Here is a 27,527-nt window from a genome sequence, read left to right on the forward strand (position 1 = left end):
TTACATCCTACACCTTCTCTGGCTGGGTAGAGGCTTTTCCAACAAAGAAAGAAATGGCAATGGTGGTAGCGAAAAAGATCCTAGAAGAAATCTTTCTACTGTTCGAGGTGCCTAAGGTAATCGGCCTGCCTTTGTTGCCCAGGTAAGTCAGGGATTGGCCAAATACCTGGGGTTTGATCGGAAACTTCATTACATTTATAGACCCCAAAGCTCAGGTCAGGTAGAAAGAATGAATAGAAGCCTAAAAGAGACCTTGACAAAATTGTCCACGGAGACTGGTGGTACAGACTGGGTGGTGCTCCTTCCTCTGGCTCTTTTTAGAGTTAAAAATACCCCTTCAAAGTTTAACTTAACTCCTTTTGAGGTTCTGTATGGAGTACCCGCTCCTCTGACCACCTTAAGAGAGGTTATTGAACCTACTTGTCATAGTAACAGTGACTTGTATGCTAGGTTAAAAGGACTTCAGGTGGTACAAAAAGAAGTATAGACCCAGTTGGCCAATGCCTTAGAGCCTGGGACCCCGAAGACATCCCATAGGTTCTAGATCAGAGATGTGGTCTACATCCGGTGGCACCGAGCCCAAACTCTAGAACCATGCTGAAAGGGACAGTGTTTCTCTGTATAGTCCTAGCTGTTCTGGAACTCACTCTACAGACCAGGCTGGTCTTGAACTCAGGGTTCCATCTGTCTCTCCCTTAAGTACTGGGATTAAAGGCACCATCAAGCCCGGCTTAAATAAATTGTTTAAAGTATATGGCGAACTATGTATGCATTTACTTCAGATGACTGATTAACTGGTCCTGTAAACGTGCATTAGTCCAATATTCTTAAAACTCCATTTCAGCTGCCTTTAATAATAATAATAATAATAATAATAATAATAATAATAATAATAATAATAATAATAAAAAGACAACCAGCACTGGGTGATGATTAGAGAATGTCTGAGTGTCACAGGATGCTTAGATACTAGGATGTATAAGTAGACATTAAAGCACAATTTACTGCTTTCTAAAATACACTGCCTCCCTGGTTGTTCTGCCAGTAACACGAAGGAGAAAACCCACAGACCAAAATCTTAGAAAAAGTACATTAAAAAAGGTTCTCTATCGCACACATATTCCCATTACAGATTTAAAAATAGTTCTGCTTCCCACAGAGAACATGTTTGAAATTGTTGTGGTCAATGCAAGCCATGTTACAAGTTCAAGTCCCTTCTTAAATGCTGCTGGACATCATTTTATCTGACATGTCACAAGTGCTTTCTCTGTGAACAGTTCGAAGCCCTCTGACCTCAACCTCTTGTCCACACTGCTCTGAGTCCCAGCGCCTGTCACTTGGGTAATGACTACTATTCACCTGTGCTGAATCTCCCCATTGCTCTGAGTCCCAGCGCCTGTCACTTGGGTAATGACTCCTATTCACCTGTGCTGAATCTACTCAAACGTTTACTACTAACCCCTCCCCCTCCTCTCAGTTCAACATTTTCTCTCTCCTCTCAACATCCACAGGTCAGACAACCCATCCACTCAAGCACTTTCTTCTCTAGCTCACCTCTGTATCAGAGGCAACCTCCACCCCACCCCTCTGCAACCCTCTAGGTAAGTCAGCTCTGGAATGGAAGTCAGACCATCAAGATGAGGGTGTTATGGGAGCAAGAGTTTTCCTTAAAAGACTGCCATACACAAGGATACTTATTACTGCTATCTCTGCTCATTTCCACAGTTCTTTCTTCATGTCCCTTGATCCTGGCCATGAAACGCCCTGCTACTGAGCTGTTCCCTGTGCTCCTGCTTTGGGTGCTCCAGCAAGCTGCCCTTTAGACTTGGAAGCTTTCCCTTTCATCTGCCAAGTGGACGACACCGGGAGCTATTTCAAAGGCTTCCTCCTTACTCATGCCTGCTTTCCACATGAATGAGCAAGGAACACCTACCCTTCCTAAAGTAGAGCAGGTTTGGGGTGGAGAATAAATAATGTAGTGGAATCTGGGAGAGCTTCCTGTCCACATGATTGTTCAGATGTGGAAACTGCAGGCTTTCCTCGTTGCATTTTGTCCCTTCATCTCCAAGAGATACTGCCTACTGATTACATTAGCTGTCACTCTGGAGAAAGACTTGTCCCTTGAATCAACACAAACCATCATCTGTCTTTAGTCTTTACCTCAACTCAGTTTTTTACAGAGCCCCCTTTACCTCCCTTACCTCACCTTTGACTACACTTGGTATGATAAGAACCACTTAAGTTGTTCATTTAAAAAGCAGATTCTGGGGTCTGACTTCAGTCTGGCACAAACTTTTTAGGAGAGTAACTTGGGACCGTATCTTAAAGCTATGCCAGGAAAGTCTGGGAAGCCTACCAACTCTTGCAGCTTTCCCCTGTTCTACCCCACAGAGGACTGAAATATCTTGCCAAAATACTTAGGCCACAAAGATTCTACCTATCCTAGCTATCCTAAGTCTACAATTAATTTGGACTTAAAATAGTGTTACCACTACAACTGTACAACTGTACAACTGTTACAACTGTAACATTATTAATATTAATTGATAACTGAACAGTAAACAACAATATTATAATTACATTTCATTAAGTCTGACAACCTAATTTTTCTACTGTGAATCTGTTGGTCACAGTTCCTAGTCATGCTTAAGGCCCCAGGAATGACTCTATATCACGCTATTACCCATCATGTGCTATCCCAGCAAAGTCCTACATGTGTCCTTGGAACTCATACTAACCAACAATGACTTGAGGACTACAGAGGTTACTTAGCAGTTCATAGCTGTTCTTCCAGAGGACCCAAGTTTGGTTCTCAGCACCCATTTTGGATGGCTAACAGTCATCTGTAATGCAAGCTCCAAGGCATCCAATGTAAACTTCTGGTCTTCATGGAAACATGCACATATACTTATACAAACACATATACATAAATAAAAACAAATCTTTTTAAAAAACCCGTTAATAGTTGACTAAATAAAACACCATCCAATTAAAAGAAAAAAAGAACTTTAAAAACTGAACATGTATGTGTGTGTATGTGTTGAAGCTCTAATGTATTGTCTCTGGAATGCTAAGTAAGTGCTCTATTACTGACTAACAGTGTTAGCTGCTGGCTCAGTATCTTAAAGTCCCCCTCTCAATCAGGTAATAAAAATGAAAATAAAAACTTGGGGCTTGTATTATGTTGGCCTGAAAGAAGGCTTAGGGATCTGTCTAAATTTCTAGAAACTTCTATTTGGTTCAACTGTCCAAATTTCCCAGAATCAACCTTTTTTTGTTCTTCATAGACTGCTGTTTGATCCAATTCTCTCTCCACTACTATGCTGGGAGGAGTTCAGAGTTAATGACTGGCATCATACAATTCATTACAAAATCCAAGCAGCAGGTACTCCTAGAGAAGGATATACAAAATGTCCTTCTCAGAAATGAATACAAGTTTTACACTGAGCACTGCAAATGTTCAAAAATGCTTATTTGAAAATAAACGTATTAAAAATATAAAGTCCATTCTAGATTAGGCCATAAATGAGCTAAATGCAATAGAAGAAATTAGAAGCCCAAAAGACACGAAATATCAATGTTCAAAACCATAAAATTATACAAAAAAGAAGCAAATTTACTGTAGACTACTGAAAACAAAACTTCAAAAGGTATATCACAGGTATGTCAATGTTACAGGTTTTCCAAAAGGATGAAAGACTTCTCCATGAAACAAAAAGCTTCACATGTAAATACTGACTAGTTCTCATGATGAGATTTACCTCTGAAACTCAATAGATTGCAAAATCAATGCATAGACGAAGTTATTTATAAACTCTACTTCCTATCAACCTTAGCACGATGTCAACTAACAAGAACAAGTTAATGTTTTCCAGAAATCTTCACTGTGTTATTTAATTGCTAGCACCAGGTCAAGGTAAATGAGATAGCAACAAAAGAGTGACCATCACTATCAACGAACATGATTACTGAACATTACATTTCTGCTTTGAAGTCAATGCTGAGAATCATACCCATTCCATATTCCTTTTTAACTACTATAATTTCAATTGTGCCAAACACTCTACACAGTGATTTGAAGGAACATTTAAAAAATATTCCCTTTGTTTTCAGCTTACCACATGCTTCACTCCTTGAGGAAAGCTTTAGATAAAGAACATCCTCTCTATTACAAAGGAGGTCACCGGGGTCAGAGAACACACTTTTTAAACTAAACCCTGACTACTACTCTTAGGTAAAGCTTTTAAATGTGAAGTATACAGACAGGCCTGTGAGTCTTTACACACCTAATTAACAATTGTATGAAGAGTTGACAAAGAACTCCATAACCTAAGACTTGTCTAAACACACTTGTTTAAAGTATGGTAACATTCTTTCAAAGCCCTGACTGAAGGGCAGAAGCTTCCCAATACCATTAGTCTCTAACAGTAGGTCCTGGGTGCTCAGAACATAGTAAACAATGGTGCTCACTTGTCTGTAAAGGGGAGAAGAAGTCTCCTCTACATTAAAAAGGGTCCAGGAAGAAAATGTTCTTATAAAATATGAACAAAGAAGAAAAATCCCAATTGTGAATCTTCTGAGACCACTGGTTGTGCCTTCAAACTCTGATTCTTTCACAAATTCACTCTTTAATATATCAGCTATTTGACAAAGTAAATTAGACCTTTCAAATTTCACTAATTGTCAAACTTTTACTGACTGTGGACTCAATTAATTGTTTGTTTGTTCACATACAATTGGCCACTTAATTGCAAGGGTGTTTGCTATCACTTTCTGCTGTGCTAAGAAATCACTTGCCATTTCCAGGCTCTGTTAATTTTCCCAGTTGTTTAAATACCTACTCTTCTCTCCAAGCCAGGGTGGACTATAAGATCCAAGCCTGATGTGTACAACTCATGTTTTTCTGATGGCTGAGATAACTGGACCCCAAGTGTTGGTTTTTGTTACCACCCATCCAAACATATCTCCCATCTTCTGGTTGCTTGTTGGTTACTTTCTTACAACATAAAATCTCTTCAAAGTGCTTAAGCTAAAAAAGTGTGTGACCATCAGTATGAGTGTCTAAAAAACAGAGTGCTAGATATGACAAATAATAAGGAAAAAATTTCCAATGCATTAGAAATCTCTTCAAATAAAGCTCTATTCAAAGGAGCTAACTTATTACTTCATATGGTCAGTAATGAAAACAGAACAAAACCAAACCAGGGGCACCAGGTAGTTCAGGGTTCAAGCACAGGCTTACACGTGTGAGGCTCAATCCCCAGTACCAAACAGCAAGCTTAGCAGAAAACGTCCAAATGACTAATAGATAGTACTTCTTTCTTGAACCTGAAAATGATTATAAACAGGCATTTATCATGGTGATTTTACCACAGCAGTAGAAAACTAAGATAAATGTCTATTTATAATGAAAATTTTACAACAAACTATAAAGTACAATGAAAAATTTTAGACCTGATAAAATGTATCTAAGAAAAACATGTAGCGATATACCTAGGAAAGACTGAATGCTTTCCTCTATGATTAGGAAATGTAAGTGTGTTCATTCTGACCACACCTACTTAATATTACACTGAAAGTGATTTGACAGTATAATAAAACAACAGTAAGACAAAAAGCAGGGAAGAAAAGGCATAGTAACTTCAAAGAAACAAAGTACTTTCATTTGTAGATAATAGAGTTATCCAGGTTTTAAAGGAACAATGGACTAGAAAACTTCACAGAGTCACACACAGCATAAGGTCAGCACATGAAAATTAATGCTACTCTCCATATACGCAATGGACACTTTAGAGTTAAATGTAAAAACAGTACTTTTTCTAATAACACGCAAACCAGTAACCATTATGGGATAAATGTAAATATGTATAAGACTCATGGACTCTTTTAGGCAGTAGTCAGCATTTCCTATAAAGAGCCAGAGAGTAAATACAATACAAATTTTGGGTCTTTCTTACAAACATAAGTTTCTATAGATTTTTTTTTTTTTTTTAAAAAGAGGCATAGTTTTCAATAAAACTTTATCTAATTAAGTTACTTGCAAACTTGTAGGCTGCTGTGAAAGTAGAAATGGCAATAATTTCTGCCCAGAGAAACAAAATAAATAGTTGTAGTCTGTTGAATATTAAACTGTTTTACATCAAACTCAGAAATCTTATCATAACGTTAATTTATGATTCATTGCCTGTTGATGCCTGAGTTTTCAAGTGTTTATTGGACAGACCAGAAAATCTTTCTGGTTACTTTATTAACTAATGAATTAAATACAACTTTGTACATTTTCATTTTATATTTGTCTGAATAATGATTTTATTTATCCGTGTATTTATTTTAAAATTCATTTTGTAACAAATAGTTTTTTTATACTCGTATTTTAAACTAATCACATCATCTTCATCATTATTATGAAAGACAATTGACAGCCACCACTGTATTTGGAACTTGCATATACAATGACTCTACTTTTCAACTAAGATCATTTATTTATTTACTTCTTCTGTGTGGATACATGTATGTGTGAGTGTATGCCATGCGGATGTAGGTGCTCATAGAGAGCAGAAAAGGGCTGGAGTCACAGGCAGTTATGAACTGCATGACATGGGTTCTAGGAACCAAACCCAGGGCCTCTGCAAGAGCAACAAGTGCTCTTAATCACTGAGCCAGTTCTCCCACACCATAATATCTCTTTTCGTATCAACAATGCAAATTATGGTACCCTTATATATCAAAGGATAGGCTATTGTTCAAAGTTTACATGGCCTGTCCTGTGTCAAACATCTAGAAAGTAGGGGACAACAATGTCAAGTCCAGGCCTACTTAGATGCAATCCTCTTTTCATCACATGGTTCTCTATTCATAAGGCTATACGGTATGCCGATGGAGCATCACAAATACAACAACGACAACCACAACCACAACTATAATAACAAAACACCCAGTGCTAAATCTCAAACTACAACCAAAAAGTAACCACAATAAAACACAGCCTTTCCTCTTATGCTTTTCAATTTTAAAATGGTAAAAACACTTAGGGTCCCTGCTGATTTGTTCTTTATCCTTCCAGTTATTAGAAGACAACAGATAATCTACCTTATGTGAAATTCTTTCTAAAAAAACTGTTCAGATAAAGTTCCAATGAACTCCAACTGAATTTTATACAAAAGTGATTCTGTAACCATCTTCATTCACTACATACAAAGTTCCAAAGTGGGCCACTGAAAATCTGTACCCCAAGTAATAGAATACTGAATATTTTGATTTCCCTCTGCTGGGCAGTAAAAGCCTCTTCAACTTCTACTTTTGGAAATTGTGGTATCCTTTTAATCCTGTTACAGAACTGCTGATAGGGGTGACAGCAAAGAAAGCAGGAGGAGAGCTTGTCCCAGCAAAGACTCCAGGAAGAGGAAGAAAACAAAGCATAAGCAAGCAAATCACCTGTTTCAGTATTCACAGCTTAACTCAGAAACCACCATCGCTGTGCAAGCTACTTCAGAGCACATGGCCCCAGAAGCCAAGTTAGCTCTGGTGTAGCCTAGAGCCAACATTTACAGCATGGCTAAAGTAGTACCTGTAGGGAACACAACAGCCCTTCTCTGGGTCTGTCTTTTTCATAACCAGAAACCCTTTGGTATGTGGAGAGACGACTGAGAAAGCACCTATATTTGCCTGCTTCTCCCTCCCTTGCTACATTTAAACCGTCAGGGCACAGTCTTGTGCATAGTCTTGAACTCAGATCCTTCCCAAGTAGCTGAGACAACTGAGCTACCATTTTTTAAAAAGTAGTATCAATTACTTTTCAAAAATGGCCTCTGGTTTGCTCAAGTCATTTTCAAAGTTCTCTTTGATTTTACAGTGAAAAACATATAGAACTAGTATCTCTTTCCAAATTAAATTTGGTGCTATGGGTTTATTGGCTGTCCTCAGACCACACAATAAAGACTGATATTCTAAATGTTCAGCTCCATTTCTGAAGGCCATGTGTTAAGTATGTACAGCCTAATTCAGTATTACTTTGAAGCAACACAATTTAACCTTGCTTGAAGTCAAGAGTTAGCATTCTGCTGGCTGTTTTCTGATTGAGGCCCAAGTGCCAAATGAGAATAAAGTCAGATATTGACAATTATGGACACTCAGGTCTGGACAGAGCCTCTAGAAGCCTGGATATACATAGCATGCCTACCTCTATCTACTTTTACTGTGAAAAAGAAAGTCTGTTTCTGTAAGTGCCAGGACCAGATTGTAGGGATAACAGGGTTGGCCAGAAAGACCTTGATCTTTAGTGGAGGTGAGTATGGTCCATATCTACATCTATATTGATTGATTATCTATATCTATATCTATCTATCTATCTATCTATCTATCTATCTATCTATCTATCTATCTATCTATCTGCATCATACTGAAACTCACTGTTATATAAAAGTAATAAACCCTCGGTTTCTCGCTCCTTACATGAGAGACTACAGATAAGAAAGTAAAATGGAAAGGGGTTAAGCAGTACTGCACTGGAATCAAAGGTATCAGTATGGTCTCCTACTAGCTTAATGTAAATACAGACTGATATAGAAAAATTATGTGTGCATATATATATATATGTTAATAGATCTATGTGGGTTTCCTAACTCTGTTTAAAGAGCACATCTACAAACAGTGGTACCTCAGTAGCAGTGAGTACACAGTATTGTGATTTTGGTGTCTAATATCATTTGACAATAAAAGGAATCAGGGCTTCTTGGAGAGGTTACTAATTCTAGACCTAGGTGAGCCTAAAACATTTTGTAATGCCAGAAAAGAAAAAGCAACAAATCAAACTAAAAGTATGGAAGTATGTCAAAGAGACAAGAGCAAACTTGAGTTTACAGTGATTGAAACCAGAGACATCTGGGCAACAAAATAAATTGTGAAAAATTAGATTAAATCTAAATTAAAAGATAATACCCTATATGACATGTATGCACATGTACATATATACAGGTACATGCGTGTATATATATTCTGAACTATTAAAATAATTGTGAAACCTTGGTTTTGGGAAAAAAGATAATACCTATTGGGTCCATACTGACATAAATAAATGGTTGAAAATGTCAATTAATTAACTGATTTTCCACTGAGAATTAATTACCCATTAATGAAGATACCTACCTCAAAGAAATAAAAATCAACTTCTTTTCCTCCACTTCTCAGTACATGCTGCATTTCCTAACTTCCTCCCTAAGAATGGAAAGAGGGGCAAGGGTGGATAAGCCTAGCAAACATCACCTCTAAGCCATGCTGACAGCATGTGTCAGCTACACCTGTGCTATGACACACTATAAATGGCAACTATCTTTGTGACTCCATCTCCATACCCTAGTTTAAAGACCCTAGCTTAGTCACAAAACAATGCACCAAAATCCAAAAGACAGACACATTCAAATGGAGGGACTTTCTGACCAGCGGTCTATGTGACACCCATTAAAAACAAGGCCTTAAAACACCACAATAACACAGGACAGAGACAGTGAGAAACCTTTGTAATGTCTTCACTTTTTAGTAAACCTAAAACTACTCTAACCAAAAAGTTTACTATGAGATTAAATATAAAAATAATATTAGATCAATGCTATTTATAAAGGACATCTAAAACTGTAATTTAATGAGAGAAGGAATGAACATTATATATATGTATGTATAAATGTATATATTTAAGAATCTAAGGCAGAAGAAAGTTGTTTAAGAAATCTCAACATTTCACAAAAATAGCATATGAGACAAAAAGGCATAAGTAGGAATTAAGAAGGCATTAGTGATAAAAAAAACAATTCTCCAAAACAGCATAAAAATTATGAAAATTTCAGACATTAAGAACATCGCTTAAATTTTCTTAAACAACATACATTATTAAAGTGTTTAGAATTAAAAAAAACTAGAAAATTTTATATTGCTTATCATTTTCAACTCACATTGCTATGAGGCAGAAGAAAAAGATGGTGTAATATTGCAGAATAGTCTTTAAAATAGACAATTCGCGAATAATCATATTATTGTAACTCAAAACTATCCTCAATAAATCTCAGAAAAAGGAATGTCACCAGAAATGTCCTCTGAGCATATAGCTCATATTTTAAGAAAAATTAACAACATGCTTCTATGTAAATGTTTAAACTTTTAAAAACTCAAGTAATACATTAAAGGGAAAAAAGTCCTAACAGAAAGCTCCAAATATTTAGATATGGACAAGAATGGAAGTGTCACAAAGTGATGATGTAAGGTAGAGCTAAGACGAAATATTCACCTAGCTTCAAAATTTAGTTGAAGAAACCATAGGATGAGCTCAGAAAAAGTTTAAAAAAGAAATAATAAAGATAAAACTATACACTAACAAAAATAAAATGAAATACCACACAGAACTTACCAAATATTAAAACTGGTGCTTGGGGCCATCAAGCCAAGCCAGTGCTCAGTGCTGGGTGCTTGGGAGATGAAATACAAGGCAAGTACAACTTGCATGAGCTCATTATTTTCTGGGCTATGCTAGAAGATGGATGAAAGTCAGCAGTAGCAACTGAGCTTAGCTTCTAAGTCAGCAGCAGCAAACCCAGCTTTCTGTTGGCCGTGTGAGCAGATGCATTATCAAACGCTGCATGTTGGCTTCAGGGTAAGCATCTACCTACAGGGCTGGCCTCCAGGAGAGCACACTAAAAGAGGTCCGTTTGCATTAGTACAGTTTTTTTTTTTTTTTTTTTTTTTTAAAGACAGATTGCTGCCCAGGCTGACCCTGAACCCACTAAGTAGCTGAGAACAATCTTGAACTTCTCTTCATACCTCCCTTTCTCTAATGGTGGATCATCAGCATTAGGTGTACATGCCGTTTCCAGTGTACATGGGATCAAACCCGGGGCCTTGTACATGCTAGGTAAACTCTACAGACTGAGTGAAATCCCCAGCCCTGGACACGTACTTTTGACACTGCAAACAAGCAAGTCTTCTGGGAATCTTGTGTAAATGCAGGCTCTGATTAAATTAAAGAACTAAGATTGGCCCAGGGGTCTTACTCCTAACAGTTTCAGTGATGATCCCAGGATTGTGGTTCCCTACCAAACCTCGAGAAGGCTTTGTAAACTATTGAGTGCTCAGCACAAGGTCAGCAAGCTACTGCCTCTAAGAACAGTAAATCAGGAAAAAAAAAAGCATCAAAGCTACTCTCACTTTTGAATTTTAAAAATGACCAGACTCTGTGACTAAGCAACTGACAGCTAAGATTTAACTTGTGAAGTGGACTGACAACTAGGAAGAACTCATGTCTATTCACTTTGTGTTTCCTTTGGGAAAAGAGTAAAAATTCAGGAAACAACAAACAGAGTAATGGACGTAGGGAAGAATAACAAAGTGTATTATACGCTGACTCATAATAGGCAATGTCACAATCGCGAAGACTTCTGCAACAGTATCCCTGTGCAGAGGCATGGAAGTCCTGGGAGTGAGGCCCAGGGCAAAGACTGGGCTACAAGAGCGATGCTATTGAACTGTTCAGAAATCTGCTACCTTGTGGGTAATGTCATAGCCCTACTTCGCTCCACATTTCCTTAGAAGTACATGAGATTAATTTCTGGTGCTAAAGTGTGCATGTGCTGGTGTATAACCACACAGAGTTTGTATATTCAAACATGAATTTTAATAGATTACTACCATGTATCTTTTCTCTAAACCTTTGAAAATAAGACCTGATGTGAGGTGAAAATTTCTGGTTTCTTTGGAGACTCAGTTGTGTTATGTGATTTTTTTTTTAGAAACTGACTTATGAGAGGATACTTTTGCTGAAGTAGAAATGTGGGAAGATGTTTTGCTGAGGACAGATGTGTTTTTATGAAGGCTGCCTAAAAAAGGGGCATGTTTTACTAAAGCAGATACTTGAGAGAACATGTGATGTGAAAAAACCTATAGTGGACAACGCTGGATGATATTGCTACCCCTTGCATTCTTTGCTGTTCAACATTGGGCTTTGCTGATGTTGGTCTTCACTGACGACACTGGATGGCATTGGTACACCTTACCCTTCTTTGTTAGTTACTATCTGTTGTGACTTCATAGAGAAAAATGCACCAAAAAACTTGTGATGCTGTTCTGGCAGCTTCTTGCTGCTTCTGAGGATTTGGGCCAATTGGCAGAGCCTTACAGGTTCTTCTCGATCAACCTGCCACTGCTGATTTGTAAATAATATTTCTGAGTCCTATTGTTACTGATTCAACAATGATGTTTATGAGTGGATCCAGCTGCTGCTGCTGATTCGTGTAAACTGTACTAGTAATATCTTGACAACGCAGATTGGAATTGCTACAAAGAACTATTTCTGACAGGTCCACTGTTGAGAACCAAGCTGGCCCACCTTTGGGGGCCCAAATGTCTGTCAATGTTGGGACCGCACTGCCAAAAGCCTTGGGGACTAACTTGTTAGCCTGCACTGCCCCAAGCTGCTAAGGTCCGAGGGTCAGGGTTCAGCAAGAGAGAGAGTGAGGACGGACTCGAGGAATGGAGACCAGACAGAGTGTGATTCAATCCCGTTTATTCTTCAGTCTCTCTTCTTCTCTCCAAGTCCCAAGTCCTAAGTTCCTAGTCCCTAGTGCCTCCAAGTTCCAAGTTTCTTCTTCCAAGTTCTTCCTCCAAGTGCCAAGTGCCTAATACCTAATAACTAACTTCAAGTTGTACTCCTAATGCCTAATTCCTACTCCAAGTTGTACTCTCTGAAGTGTCTGATTCTCTGTTCCTCTATTCTGTCTGCCTCTCGCCTTTTATATGTCTCACTTCTAAGCCACACCTCTAAGTCACACCTTTAATCATGCCCTTAGGTCTTGTCTCTAAATCTGATCTTTAAGTCACGCCCTTAAGTCACACACCTTTAAGTCTCACACACCAAGGGAAAATCCTGGGTATCTAAAGCAAGATGTTATCAGAGTGTGCTCAGCTGTTGTAGACTAATGCAATCAAGTCTCTGGTCAGGGTATATGGCTCAAGATGTCTGCAAGGATGATAGCCACCTTCTGTTGGCTCCCCACAGTCCACATCCTCCTTTGCTTTATTAACCTTTTCTTTCCACTACCTTTGGTGGGTGGCGGGCTAGGAGACATTAAAACATTTAAAAACACTTATTAAAAATAGATTTAAAAAAATCTAGGCATAAACTGATGATGACTTAATGTTTTTCTCAAATAAACTGATGGATAAATACCACTTTCCAGCATAGGAACAGTATTAAAAACAATCAATTATCAATCAGGAACTGATATTGTATATCAGAAACTCTTTTCCAAGAAAGAAAAGACATAATAAATGAGCACAAACTTACATGTAAGACCCTTCTCACCATCAATAACAAATCAAGTCTTTGAAAGACTTGAATAGTGGGGGTTAGGGCATCCAATAGCACATGGAGGTTGTTAATTATAACCTCCATTTACATGAAGTTTTCCAAAACATGAGTTTATTCAAAATAAAAGCTCTATTACGCTATGTGTAGCACACCTTCCACCATATACAGTATTAGAGGAATGAAACTTAGAGGCACAAACATGCTAGGCAGGTGCTCACCCACCAAGTTACATGCCCAGGACTATCCAACTCTTCAAACAAACACAAAGAAAGGCAAACATATGTAAAGTAATTATTTGACAATTTCTAGAAGAGGCACTAATAATGTATGTTAGCTGAGTAAGGTTGTGATCTTTAATCCCAGAACTCGGGACACAGATGCAGGTAAATCTCTGTGAGTTTGAGGCTGGTCTGTTCTACAGAGTGAGTTCCAGGACAGTCAGGGCTATACAGAGAAACCCAGTTTCAAAAGACTTTTTTGAGAGAGAGAGAGAGAGAGGGAGGGGGGGGGGAGAGGGGAGAGGGGAGAGGGGAGAGGGGAGAGGGGAGAGGGGAGAGGGGAGAGGGGAGAGGGGAGAGGGGAGAGGGGAGAGGGGAGAGGGGAGAGGGGAGAGGGGAGAGGGGAGAGGGGAGAGGGGAGAGGGGAGAGGGGAGAGGGGAGAGGGGAGAAGGGAGAAGGGAGAAGGGAGAGGGGAGAGGGGAGAGGGGAGAGGGGAGAGGGGAGAAGGGAGAAGGGAGAAGGGAGAAGGGAGAAGGGAGAAGGGAGAAGGGAGAAGGGAGAAGGGAGAAGGGAGAAGGGAGAAGGGAGAAGAAGGGAGAAGAAGGGAGAAGAAGGGAGAAGAAGGGAGAAGAAGGGAGAAGAAGGGAGAAGAAGGGAGAAGAAGGGAGAAGAAGGGAGAAGAAGGGAGAAGAAGGGAGAAGAAGGGAGAAGAAGGGAGAAGAAGGGAGAAGGGAGAAGGGAGAAGGGAGAAGGGAGAAGGGAGAAGGGAGAAGGGAGAAGGGAGAAGAAGGGAGAAGGGAGAAGAAGGGAGAAGGGAGAAGAAGGGAGAAGGGAGAAGGGAGAAGGGAGAAGGGAGAAGAAGGGAGACGGGAGAAGGGAGAAGGGAGAAGGGAGAAGGGAGAAGGGAGAAGGGAGAAGGGAGAAGGGAGAAGGGAGAAGGGAGAAGGGAGAAGAAGGGAGAAGGGAGAAGGGAGAAGGGAGAAGGGAGAAGGGAGAAGGGAGAAGGGAGAAGAAGGGAGAAGGGAGAAGGGAGAAGGGAGAAGGGAGAAGGGAGAAGAAGGGAGACGGGAGAAGGAAGGGAGAAGGGAGACGGGAGACGGGGGAGAGGGGGGAGAGGGGAGAGGGGAGAGTGGAGGGGGGAGAGGTGAGAGGGGGGAGAGGGGAGGAGGGAGAGAGGGGAGAGGGGAGGAGAGGGGAGGAGAGGTGAGAAGGGGAAGAGGGGGGGAGAGGGGGAGAGGGGGAGGGGAGGAGAGGGGAGGAGAGGGGAGGAAAGGTGAGAAGGGGAAGAGGGGGGAGAGGGGAGAGGGGGAGGGGAGGAGAGGGGAGGAGAGGGGAGGAGAGAGGAGAGGGGAGGAGAGGGGAAAGGGGAGGAGAGGGGAGAGGGGAAGAGAGGGGAGAGGGGAGGGGGAGAGGGGAGAGGGGAGAGGGGAAAGAGGGGAGAGGGGAGGAGAGGGGAGGAGAGGGGAGAGGGGGGAGAGGGGAGGAGAGAGGAGAGGGGGGAGGGTGGAAGAGGGGAGAGGGGGGAGGGTGGGAGAGGGGAGAGGGGAGGAGAGAGGAGAGGGGGGAGGGTGGGAGAGGGGAGAGGGGAGGAGAGGGGAGAGGGTGGGAGAGGGGGGAGAGGGGAGGGGAGAGGGTGGGAGAGGGGAGAGAGGAGAGAGAGAAAGAGACAAGGGGGGAGAGAAAGAGAGAGAGAAAGAGAGAGACAGGGAGAGAGGGGAGGAGATGGAGGGGTAGACAGGAATGTATACAGTGTTTTAAAGTCTTACATATCATAACATTTTTCAAGAATCATGTTTCCAATTTACTATTCCCACCATTCATTTCTAGCATCCTTACATAGATCCACTAATCTCCTTATTGAGGTAAAAATCTGGGAATCTGGATATGGTTTAGTTCCAATTTTGATGTCCTGGCTAAGTTTTTAGCAGAACCTCTATTCTTAGGAGATTTACCCACATGAGTCCCACCTACCTGGGAGAAGCTCAATGAGACAGATGTTTATCACACCCAGCAATGCATCCAGGCTTCAAGTACAGGAAGTGAGAAAAATTCTAACTATGTGGTTTTTTTTTTCCAAAGCTCTTACTGAGATCCCTGAGTCTGGGGAGGGCAAACTTTAGTTTAAAAAAACAAAAAAACAAAAAACAACATGGTTCAAGTGGATCACAGGCAAGCTGTGACAGGAAATGAGGTAAAGTTTAAAATTTTAAAAGGAACTAGCTTGTATGCTCGCAGCACCTTTGTATGTGTGGATAGGTAGGGTTGAGGGATGAGGCAAGGAGGGAAATCTGGAGCTTCCACTGGGATTTCTTCTCATGTTAGCCTGCTGAGTCACAGACTCGCCCTAGGTCAGAAGTGGAGTTTTCGTGGTCGTGAGTATTTAAGAGAGCTGTACCCTATCTTGTCCCACAGAATAATGGAGGGAACCCACAGGTACCATGGAGCAAATGTTTTCAACAAAAAGTAGATGCTTAGGTGAAAAGGGATAAAATACAGTAGCAGTGTAATACAGAAGAGTGTTGGACAGCCATGTGCTATAGAGCAGGAGATGAGCTTGGCATCCTCGAGTCTTTCTTTGAGCCCCTGGGATCACTTTACTGCAAGCCTCTAGAGCAGAGTTCTTTGTGAGTTACATATTAAATAACCCGTATATCAGATATTTACATCACAATTCATAACATTAGCAAAATGACAGTTATGAAGCAGAAAGAAAATAATGTTATGGCTGGGGGTCACCACAACAATAAGAACTGTATTAAAGGGTTGCAGCGTTAGAAAGGCTGAGAACCACTGCTCTAAGGTGACCACCAAATTATCTTGGTATTCTCAACCACAGCGATTTAAAAAAAGGCAACCAATTCCTTAGTAACTCAAATAAACTGGGCATCCTAAATGAACCCAAGGTCTACAGAATAAGTAGACATACTATGCAATCCCCAAATACTGCACCAACAAAAAACAATGAGTTGTTATTTTCTTGCCTATTAGAGTGGCATCTTCTAAAAACAAGCAATAAATAATATTTTTACTGGATAGGAAACACCCCCAAATTTCCATCATGTAATGGGCCTATGTATTATGTGCTACTCGATAGGAATACTGGGAAATGACAGCCCCACACTGTAGACAGTGTGCTGTTTTGTTCTGATGGGTTTCTCAAGTACACTCAGAATTATCTTGAGTAATAAAATGACTCAAAACAGTAACAATGACAGGACTGGGAGGGGCCAGCAAGATGGAGATGAAAAATGACCTTACAGAAGCACTAGATTATTCTATCTAGGCAGATCCTGTGTCTCCTTCCACTTACGAACTTCAAATTCTCCCTTTAGAATGGTCAAAGAGTTCTTTGTCTGAGACAGTGTAACGGTGTTTTGTTCCAGATTTACTGAGTTTCTGATGGAGTTTGAGGGAAAGGATGTAATTCCAAACAAAGCAGGTGTGCAGGACAGCAAGCCGATAGGCAGGGTCTCTTTCTGGCTCCTGTGAAGGCGGGGCTGACTAGAGGATCCTCTGTGCAGCACAAACAACCGACACTCTCGCATACGCACTCTCGGCAGAGCAGTAGGAATCTTCACATGGTCTACTATTATTGCAATGTACATTAATTTTCCTAAAACAGCTTTTTTTAAGCTCAAAGTCTCATATCATTTTTAGTGCTTCACATGCTAACAAATACCTTCCCTCCAATCATAATCTCCTCAAGGCACTCCTGAAATCACACACTGGCCAAGCACATGATCCCCATGCAAATACTTTCTTCTGCTGGTTTACCCCAAGCCCCAATGCTTACGAAGTCCTTGCCCTCACTCCATCCCACCCACGCCACCTCAGGTGGTGACTACGGCATTCCTTTGGCACACATATCTATGCTGCCGTAGAACTTCTGTTGTGCAGCTTGCAAAGTTGACAGCTTCTTTTTCAGGGAAGATCACAGCTTCATGAGGGTGGGGGTCATGTTATAAACAAACGTTTCTTTGTGTTTTCCATGGCACCTGGCACAACCATTTATACTTAAAAACTACTCAGTAAAAATTCACTAAGTCAAAGCAAGATACTCTCCAGTTCACTCTGTCTCTCAAGCCCAGGCACAGACAGCACATGAAAGGCCGCACTGGAGAACAGAGAAAGTGATGGAATAGTCACAACACAGGCCTGACTCTCTGTGATCCTAGGACTCATTTTAGGTGCCTCTAAAATGGGGTGACCTTCTTAGTAGTCTTCATCCATTAAGCCCATTCTGTCGGTCCTTCTCTATTGAAGACAGTCCCAGACACACATCTGCATACCTGCTTACAAATCTGTGTGACCAGTGTAATTTGAGAAAAAAATTGACTTCCTAGCGCCTCCCTTCAATCTCAGTCATTGTCACTTCAACAATGACTACTCTGACCCTTCATTAATCGTTCCCATTTGCCTTCCTCTGCCTACTCTGACTCCTCTATTCTGCCTGCTCTTTTAGGCCAAAGCAATTAATAGCTTCCAAGAAACTACATAATTCACCTACTATATGGACTATAAATTATATTATTATCCTATTATTTATTATTTTATCTCCCCCACTACTTCCCGGCTATAAGGATATTAGCTCCATGAAAGCTGATCTTTTTGTTTTTGTTGGATTTTGAGACAGGGTCTCATGTAGACCATGCTAGCTTTGAACTCACTATGCAGCGAAGCTGATCCTGAACTGATCGTCCTGTCTCTAGCTTCCATGTGCTGGGATTACAGGTTTATTCGGCACTGTGGATTGAATCCATGTGCTCTGAGCATGCTAGGAAAGTACTCTGCCAACTCAGCTACATCCTCATCCCTGAGAGCTAATGTTCCTGAGCAAGGATCTCTCTTTTCTTTGGTGCATATACTTGAGATAAAGCTGGCATTAATCAATAATGCTTGAATAACCCAACAATGCCAATTTCTCTATTGAGACCTTGAATATTTATAAGCCCCATAGTGACTGGTTTTTCTCTGAGAATTTTCTTTTCCTCATCTACAGAAGTAGTACAGTATAGTACAGTATAACACACACACACACACACACACACACACACACACACACACACACACACACACACAACAAGCCTAGAACTAAATCCCTGCTCTATCTGCCACCATTTACAGTTTGTATAACTTTGGGAATATCTCAAACTCTTTCAGTCTTTTTCCCCCCCCTTATTAGTAGGACAGGAGTAACACACAGCTTCCGGAAGGACGTCTGTAGGTACTCAATAATTGGTAGCCCATCCAATCAATGTATCCTACTCAGCAACCAGGGAAAATATAGGCCCACTCTCTACTTTTCACCATTGCTGGCCCCATTCCAACTCCTGGGGAAACATGAAGCGGCTAGTCTCTAAGTTCAACACAGCCTTGACTTATATTCAGCCTTCCTTCAGAACACTGCAAAGCCACAGAAGGGCATTGATCATGGATGGCAGCCTGTGCTCTGGAACCCAACAGCTGGGAGCTATCTTCCAACACTTGGAGAAGGCTCTCTAAGTAATACACACCAAATAAAAGCTTTTGAATGTTTATAAGGAAAGGATTAAGTTATCCCTGAAAGCAGCATTTTAATTAAAAATGACTTTTGGGGGCTTATATCCAGAAAGCAATACATTGTCAAAGTACATTTTAACAAGGTCTAGAACCTAGTGCCACCCAGTGACGTTCATGTCAAGGCAACAGAAAAGCATCGCTCTGTTGTCCCTGGGTTAACCCAGATGCCTGTCTTCCCACCTTGGGGACTGCCTGCAGTCTCTAGCTCTGTCTGCCATATCCCTGCTCTCTGAGAACTGCAGATTCAGCAGAGACATTGACACATTACAGTCACATCATGAAAGAAACTCTGCCACAGCCCTTCTCAGACTGGGGAACAACTTTGTCACTTATACATTCTCCTTTCCCAGGACCACAGGTCCGCAAGAGGAAAGAGCAAACCTGATTGCTAGTCATAAATATGAACGCTTTTCAGTGACATCTGACTCATTCTGAAAACAAACCACACTGGCAAGTAATCCACTCAGCACTGACGCCACTATCATACTTCAGGTTTTTGTTTTTCCATCTGAAATTATATTTTCTGAGCATAAAATAAGACAACAATGGACACAGGTCACCAAAAGGGATCCGTCAAGTACTATGCCATTGCTGGACAACTTGAATATTTTATGTTTCAAAATTTTGTACTGTTGAGAAATATGGAAAATATATTAAAAATTTTAAAGCAAAGACTATCATGGGTATGCTTTTAAGAAATGGAAATAACTCTTAAATTATATTTAATTATAAGTACTCAGGTAACCATATAGTACAAGTCTGTCTGTCTCCTGGACTTTCTATTTCCTCTATTGATTGGATCTGGGAAAATAATGAAGGGATGGTTGTCTGATCCCGGCTCTCCAACAGCAGCTGCTTTACACACTTAGGCAAACTGGTCCACCTTTACTTCTTTCTAGCTTTCTACTTTTCTTTTCAAGAGAGTGATTCAAGATCATCCTCTAGTTCAGTCCTCAAGCTGTCCTTGCCCACCCAGTCCACTGCTCCCAACTTTGTGGAGATCCTGACTCAAGCAGAGACCACCTCATTTCTGTCTTCTTTCATGCCCACAGCCATATCTGGCCGCCTGTCTTTCACCTCAGCTTCACTCACCCCTCTGGCACTGCCCACAGAGAGCTCACTGAGCTTTGGACCTTGACCCCCAGCACACCCCCCTCAACACTGAAGTACCTACCCATACAATCTCTAACGCTGGTATTCTCTCTGTTTCCAATGTTGACCAATCACAACACACTCAATTTAAGGAGACCAACCAACCAGTAACAGATAAAACCAGAAAAGAGATAGAATCTTGGTTTAATTTCCCTAGTTATGAAAAGCTGTTACTCTTGTCAAGTGCAGGGAGGAAGCACATTATAAAAAGAGAACATGGGCTTTAGAGTGAAGTACACCTCTCCTCTGACAGGGAAAGGAATGAATGAAGGGATACCTATCTTGCTACGTTGCAGGCTTGGTAAGAGCATGAATAGAATCAAGTGTTACCTTTACTTCAATGGTAAGCTAGGCTGACAACCTAGGCTATCTGAAGACATCTATGGTTAATATACCCCACCACACAAGTAGGCAGCACCATCACCGAGCTCCATGGACAGGAAAGAATCCTTCCCCGGCCCCCTTGGTGGAGAAATCAAGTCTCCAAATTGGGGAGAAAAATAAAAGAACTTTAGTGTTTGATATGTTCTGTTGGTAAAACAGAAAAGGAAAGTTGATGTCAATTAGTGGGACTGCTGCTTGTGCTCTCACACCAAGGGAACGGCGGTGCTAGATTACTTAGATTGCAGAAACAACTTGTCTAGACTATTCAGATAAACACACAAATGCTTTTCTCACCTTGCAACAAGCTCCGTCTAACTGGTATACTTCATGAAAAAACTTTCTTCCATCTTTTATATTATACCATCAGAAACTTGAACAAAAGACATGGTGGATGAACAAATCCAAAATTCAAACTCTCCCCTCAGATGCTGTACACTTCTTTATGAAACATCAAAATGTTAGTTAAATACACAAGAATCAGAACAAAGCTTTCCTCAGGGTTGTTGGCCAAGCTTGGTCTCAACAAGAGAACTTTCTGCATGCCACTGCAGCCTCTTAGGGGTGATAAGTGAACCAGTAATAACATTAAGTTCCTAAACGAAGAACGTTGGCAATAATAAGTTAATTCTCCTTCAAAGATGGGCGGTCCTGCCAGTGCTTCTCTCAAGTGAGTAATATTCACGGCTCTTCTGGCCTCCACTGAGACTTCACGTAGTTACCTTGGGCTCTTCAGAACCCACTGTACAATCTCACCTTCCCAGTGTGCACCACTTCCATCCACCTCAGCACTGCCATTCTGAGCCTCTGGTTTTGAGTGATTAGGAAAGGAACTCACAAGTTCTTGTTCTGCACACCCTATAATTTGAGTCTTTCCCAGACCCCAAAATTTAGGGATCAGCACATTTTTGTCTTTAAGGTATACCAAAGAAATACTCTGGGGTTTGATATGTTTATGTAAACATCTTCAAAGAAGTCAATGTATAATTCAAGAAAATATTCTATGAAAGAATTTGTTTTCTGATTACAAAATGATTTCCTGCTCTTGAAAAACTAACAGTTTGTATTTACTTAGCTGGCTCTGAAGGTCCCATGGAGAGTATCACTCCTCTCAGGTCCTTAACATCTCTTTTCCAAGTGCAAGTATTTGCTGGTTTCAAAGGTAGCTCTATGTGTAGAAGAATCTACAAGTGAAGACTCCTCCCCGACTTAACCCTTTAGATGCTCACTGACAACACTGCAGACAGACTCGAGCACCTTTGACTCCTTTTCCACCAGGTAAAACAGCCTTAGTAACTACAAAGTCTGTTTGACCACACAGTGAACACCTAGCACCCATACTGTGACTCCCTCCCCTAATAAGCTTTTCTGGCACTTTGGGCAGACTGGTGCAACAGCCAGGCCTGCCATGGAGGGAGGAGGCAGCTAATGGAAGAGGCCACAAGTGGAGAAAGAAAGGAGTGGCTCCACCTACACTGCTGAAAGACCTCTGCATGGCTGCAATCTTTCATGCTCTGGGTACTCCTAACTCTCTACAGTGTACATTTTCAAGATTCTGTTTTGCTATTTTTCTTGTAACTAGTCTGTTTCCTTTGAAATAGCAGCAGAGTTGGGAACCAACAGCTCTACCTTGGGTTTTCTGAGGCAACCTTTCTACTCATGTGGTGGTCTTTGTGACTTCCACCAGTGTATCTTGACCAGGGCCAGAAGGTACAGAAGGTGGTGGTACTACCCATCAACCTGATCTTCAGGAAGCTGCAAAATAGGTCTTTGATTCAGCTGTGGCTCTGTGAGCAAGTCAGTGTGCTGCCAGAGGGTTGTGCTACTAGCTTTGATGAGCACATGAACCTTGTACTAACTGATGTAGAAGAAAGTGTTTCCAACTAGAAATGGTCAAGCACGGGAGACGTTGAGAAGGCAGTACACTGTTTTTAAAGGTGTCTTCTGCTGGGAACACAGTCTGAAACATTTATTAATATTGTTTTAGAAGCCCTTATATTATTATCAGGCGACAATAAAAGCTATGAGATTGTTTTTGTTACAAAACAAGGAAGAAAGGAAAGAAGAAAGGAAGGAAGGAGGGAAGGAGGGAGGGAGGGAGGGAGGGAGGGAAGGAAGGAAGGAAGGAAGGAAGGAAGGAAGGAAGGAAGGAAGGAAAAAACAAACCTAACTCGTTTGACTAAGCTAATCTTTGGGCCTTTATAGCCTGTTTCCAAGGCCAAGATAACCCATGCTTCTCTTTAGCATAGGAATGAAGAAAGGACCCAAAGGGTATAAATGCTTAAGGCTTTATAATAAGAACCACATGAGATTGGAGATATGGTTCTATGGGTAAAATACTCGCCATACAACATGAGGACCTGGTCTGAATACCCAAAGGTAAAAATCCAGAGGTACAACCTGAGGGAATGAACCCCCCGCAAGCTTGCAGGCTAGCGCCATGGTGTATAGAGCAGAGAGCCTCTCAAACAAGAAAGAAGGTGAGGAATGACCTCTGGGGCTGTCCTCTGACAGCCACCTGGGTGCCTTCGAGTACAAGCCTGCCCTCAAACACTGCTCCCCTCCCAACAAAAGCCTGTAATACACACACTACAGAGCAGATGATCTGAGATCCACTCTGAATTAAGACCCCAGCAGGTGTGAGTGTATGTGTGTACTCTTTTTAGAAGGCCCACGGATGAAGTTACTTTAAAATGACACTAAGATGATTGTCTCCTTTATTTTTCCTGGATTGTGAGGATGTCTTCCCAGTGATAAAAGAGTATGTGCTTTGGGTTCTTATGTCTTGATATTATCTCATTTTTACTGTATAAGTAAACAATGAAAGGTGAAACCTGCTTGGGATCCTCATTAACTTTAAGTGTGTAAAGTACTGAGAACCACTAAGGTGGAGTTTCAGTCACCCAGAAGTTACTGTTCCCAGGCATGTTGCCTTCCCCTCCACCTCATTCTGTGATGTTCTTTCTGCCTAAGACTCCTCCCCCATGCCTGATTAACTACTTTTAGCCTCTGTGGTGCTTGCCCTGATTTCTCCACCTTAAACTGGATGGCCCTGCCATGTGTCAGTCATTACCTAACATGCTCCATTGGGACTGCCTACTTTCTGTTCTTGACATTGTCCAGATCAGGAATGACTTACTTAATGCTCTGATGATGACATAACAGTATATAGTAGGCATTTAGTAAATCTTTACCCAATATATAAAAAACCAAGTCATGAAGACAAAGCCATAGGTCTACCTTACATTCCACCTACAGGCATGTGTTTGCATCATAGGGCAGGGTGCACATCTGATGCAGAACCAGGCAGTTCATCTCTGGAACTGCACACTGCGAACCATTTCACACAGTCCCCCTTGTCAGTAGTGCAGACTTCAGGTTTACAGTATGTCCTGGGATCTCCAGGCCAACTCTCATTCTGCATATAATCTAGCAGTAGACATGAAGTTTAAAACAGTCCCTATCCACGCCAGGTGAGCATCCACGACAGCCATGTGAACAGCAGATTTACCAACACTACCCAATACCAATAACTGTCCTATTAAAGTTAGAGCTTTAATAGGACAGTTCCAATCAGTTCTCATTCATTTGTTGTACTTAAGTAAAAAGAACAATAAAATCCTATATTTATTTAAAACAAAAGCCAGCAAGGTGGCTTGGTCTTCCATTGCTTTGATAAAACACCATGACCAAGGCAAAGACTAGAAGAGTTTATGTGAGCTAATGGTTCCAGAGAGTTAAGAGTCCTTGATGGCAAAATGAAGGCATCAGAAGGCAGGGACAGGAAGCTGATGCTTTATATCTTGAGAGGTATCTGGTTGTTAAGAAGTAGAAATAAATAAGTTATACAGATAAACTTAAAAGCCTATGTATTAAGTCTTCACATGCTAAGAATGCATAAGAACCAAAAGTTCATCTTGTGGTGTTCTATGGAAGTCACACAAAGTTACTTTACTTACTTGCAGAAGTGTTCCATGAATATGGTTCTGTCGGAAACACTGGTCAGTGCTGTTGGGGAGTGAATCCAGCAGAGCATGAATGGTACTTGGTATTTGGTCTATCATAATGAAGGGGACCAATGCACGAGCTGCCATTTCACGGGAGCGGTAAATAGGTGAGCGACCACAGCTGGGTAGAAATAAAAACATAGTATCATTCAATGCTTGTTTCCATATCTGTATCTTTGTGTATGTTTATTTACAGGATCAGTACCTCATTTGAAATTATTGTTCACATATTTTCCATATTCAAAAGATGTTTTTCTTTATACACATATAAGTTTCATAGTTCACATTGCTTTTGCTAAAAATAACACAAGCATATGTATTCTATCACAGGAAAAAAAGATAACAGGTGATAGAAAAATGGCTTGCTCCTTAGTGATGACCAAATATTAACTGGACACCTATGAAGAGCAGAAAGTGCTGTGTTAAGTGCCATGCACAGCAAGACTATCTGTGACTAGCCTATATGCTGGCTGGAAAGATGAGATGCACATTTGAAACAAGGAGCAAAACCAAGGCAGTGTAGAGAGAATGATGAGAATGATGAACAAGTGATCTTGGTGCTGTAGTTACAGAGTGAGGAGAGAAAGCCTGGGAGTCAGGAAAGCATAGCTCTAGTTGGAGCCCTGGCCAAGAAAAGTGGTAGTACATAAAGCAAGGACAGGAAGGCTCAGGAGATACATAGGTGTTTCTGGATGAATCAGGTACTGACGTTAAGGTTAAAGAACTGATAGGATGATGGGACAGGCCACACCGAGCAGCATCACAAATGGCAGGCAACATGGTACAACATTCCTATTAAGAGGGCAGGACATGAACTTCGAGGCTCCATAGCCTCACTATTGGGCTGACTCACACAGAGAGTATAAATTAAGCAAGGGACAGCCAGAGACAAGTGGCATTTTGTGATGCTTGCAGAGCACTGGGAAGGCGGGCAGCTAAGGGCTTTCTAACATTGTAAACATTTAGCTCCTGAGAGGTCACAGCCATTTTGCTGAGTGAGACTGTGAAGCTGAGAGAGGTTTTGAAGACACAACACAGATTATAAGAGAGAAGTCCAATCTGGCAAGGTCTCAGCTTAGTAAATTCTTTGCTAGACATCTCTAGACTCCATGCTACTTCATCCACTTATAAAAGCAACTCAATTTTCAGAGCTGTCTTAGATGCCAAGGCAAAAGATAAGAAGACAGGGGTTCTATCTGACAAAGAGATGGCCTCTTTAACTTTCCTCAACAGCAAACACTGTTCTAAAAAGAATTTATATATAGTCTGTTGGGGCCATGGCCAAGAAGATGAAGGAGATGGAGGGGTAGTCATGGGAAGAAATGTTTATATTTCAGAAGTACCACCAACGTGTACCTTAATATAAGAATAAAAACAAATGAAATTTCTGGGGCCAGAGAGATGGCATACCTTCACATATGCCTGGTAACCTGAAACTCATGTAAAGAAGAGAATCGACTCCACAAAGCTGTCCTCTTAACTTCCACACTTACCATGGCCGTGCGTACGCACACACAGAAACACACACACACAGAAACACACACACACAGAAACACACACACAGAAACACACACACACAGAAACACACACACACACACACACACACACACACACACACTACCATTTCTGTATGAACAAAATGGCTTAAAATTTCATCGTGTGTGTATTGGGACTCAAGGTGACAGGGGAGAGAAAGTAAACATTGAGTGGAAACCACAGTCAGCCTATCAGCGCATGGTACAGACTGAACAAACAGGAAGGACAGCTAAAGCTTCAGCTGGTACCCGTGAAATTCCTTTCTGGCTTTAACTAAGTTCTGCCAACTCGCCCAGTTTCTCTCTTATTTTCCTTTAAGACAATTAAACATTTAATCTATAATTGGGAAACACAGTGAAATATTTGTTTTGGCCTATGGAGGCAGAAAAGTTCATTCAACAAAGGAAAGAAATATTTTGAAAATGCTTTGCAATCTAATTAGCAAATGATTTCACTCTGGACAGCTGCTATTTTGAAGCTTCCTAGTCTGTCCCCTACCTAGCCCCAACTCACACCCTGTGTTATAGTGTTTTATGTTACCAAAAGGGATCTTATATATAAATGCTTCCTTTCAATTACAAAGAAAAAATTTCAAATATTTAGTTTCCAATTAGCAACCTTACACTAAAGAATGGCCCTTCCTCTGCTCCAGACCTTTTCCAAATTCTGATTTCCCAAAGAAAGCTGGCATTTGTAAAGGGGAAAGAATGGAAGGCAGGAAAATACCAGAATGTTCTGCTTTCCATACCCTGCCTTAGGTACTTACTAAAGTATCATCAGGTTAACAAGCAGAACTAAAGTTATCCTCAAAAAGTAATGCATGTTTACTGGGCATGCTAGTTCATGCTTTTAATTCCAAAAAGGAGGAAGAGATCATTATGTATACCCAGCCTGCTCTACAGAGCAAGTTCTAAGGCTTGTTCCCTCAGATCTGTATGGTGGAAGGAGAGAACTGACTCTCAAACATGTGCTATGGCATGCATGTACCCATACCCATATATATTCACAAAATAAATGAAATTAAAAAAATTTTTAAGCAATGCATTTGCTAAAGATGGAAATTTTTAAAGTAAAATTTAATTAATAGCATTCACCATAAAGCAATAATGAAAGGTAATTTTACACTCTTCTAGTGTAAACTATATAAGCAGGAAGTTAGATTACAGTTAAAAACACACATATGTACATGTATATACACACATACAAACACTAAGCAAAAATATACTTGCAGGTTTTTGACAGTTGTTGGGGAGAAGGAAGGGAATGTGTTAAGAAAATTTATACCAGATGGTGGTGGTGCATGCCTTTAATCCCAGCATTTGAGA

The 27,527-nt window shown here is 40.9% G+C and overlaps 1 protein-coding gene and 1 long non-coding RNA gene across 5 annotated transcripts in view; one reads left to right on the forward strand and one right to left on the reverse strand.

The window, feature by feature from the left end:
- LOC143443928 (uncharacterized) overlaps positions 1–2,973 on the forward strand; it is a 4,584-nt gene extending 1,611 nt beyond the window's left edge. The window contains exons 2-3 of the long non-coding RNA XR_013113372.1: positions 1,512–1,601; positions 1,726–2,973. This is a non-coding gene — a long non-coding RNA (uncharacterized LOC143443928). The remainder of the gene's footprint in view (positions 1–1,511; positions 1,602–1,725) is intronic.
- The window catches only part of Thada (THADA armadillo repeat containing), a 294,393-nt gene that overhangs the window by 101,393 nt on the left and 165,473 nt on the right, over positions 1–27,527 (reverse strand). For all 4 annotated transcript variants that reach the window (XM_076942388.1, XM_076942389.1, XM_034514071.2 and 1 more), the window contains one exon: positions 24,619–24,787. In XM_076942388.1, coding sequence (XP_076798503.1) covers positions 24,619–24,787 — 169 coding nt within the window. The remainder of the gene's footprint in view (positions 1–24,618; positions 24,788–27,527) is intronic.

This window comes from Arvicanthis niloticus, chromosome 11 (assembly GCF_011762505.2).
Source record: "Arvicanthis niloticus isolate mArvNil1 chromosome 11, mArvNil1.pat.X, whole genome shotgun sequence".
Classification (NCBI taxonomy): Eukaryota; Metazoa; Chordata; class Mammalia; order Rodentia; family Muridae; genus Arvicanthis; species Arvicanthis niloticus.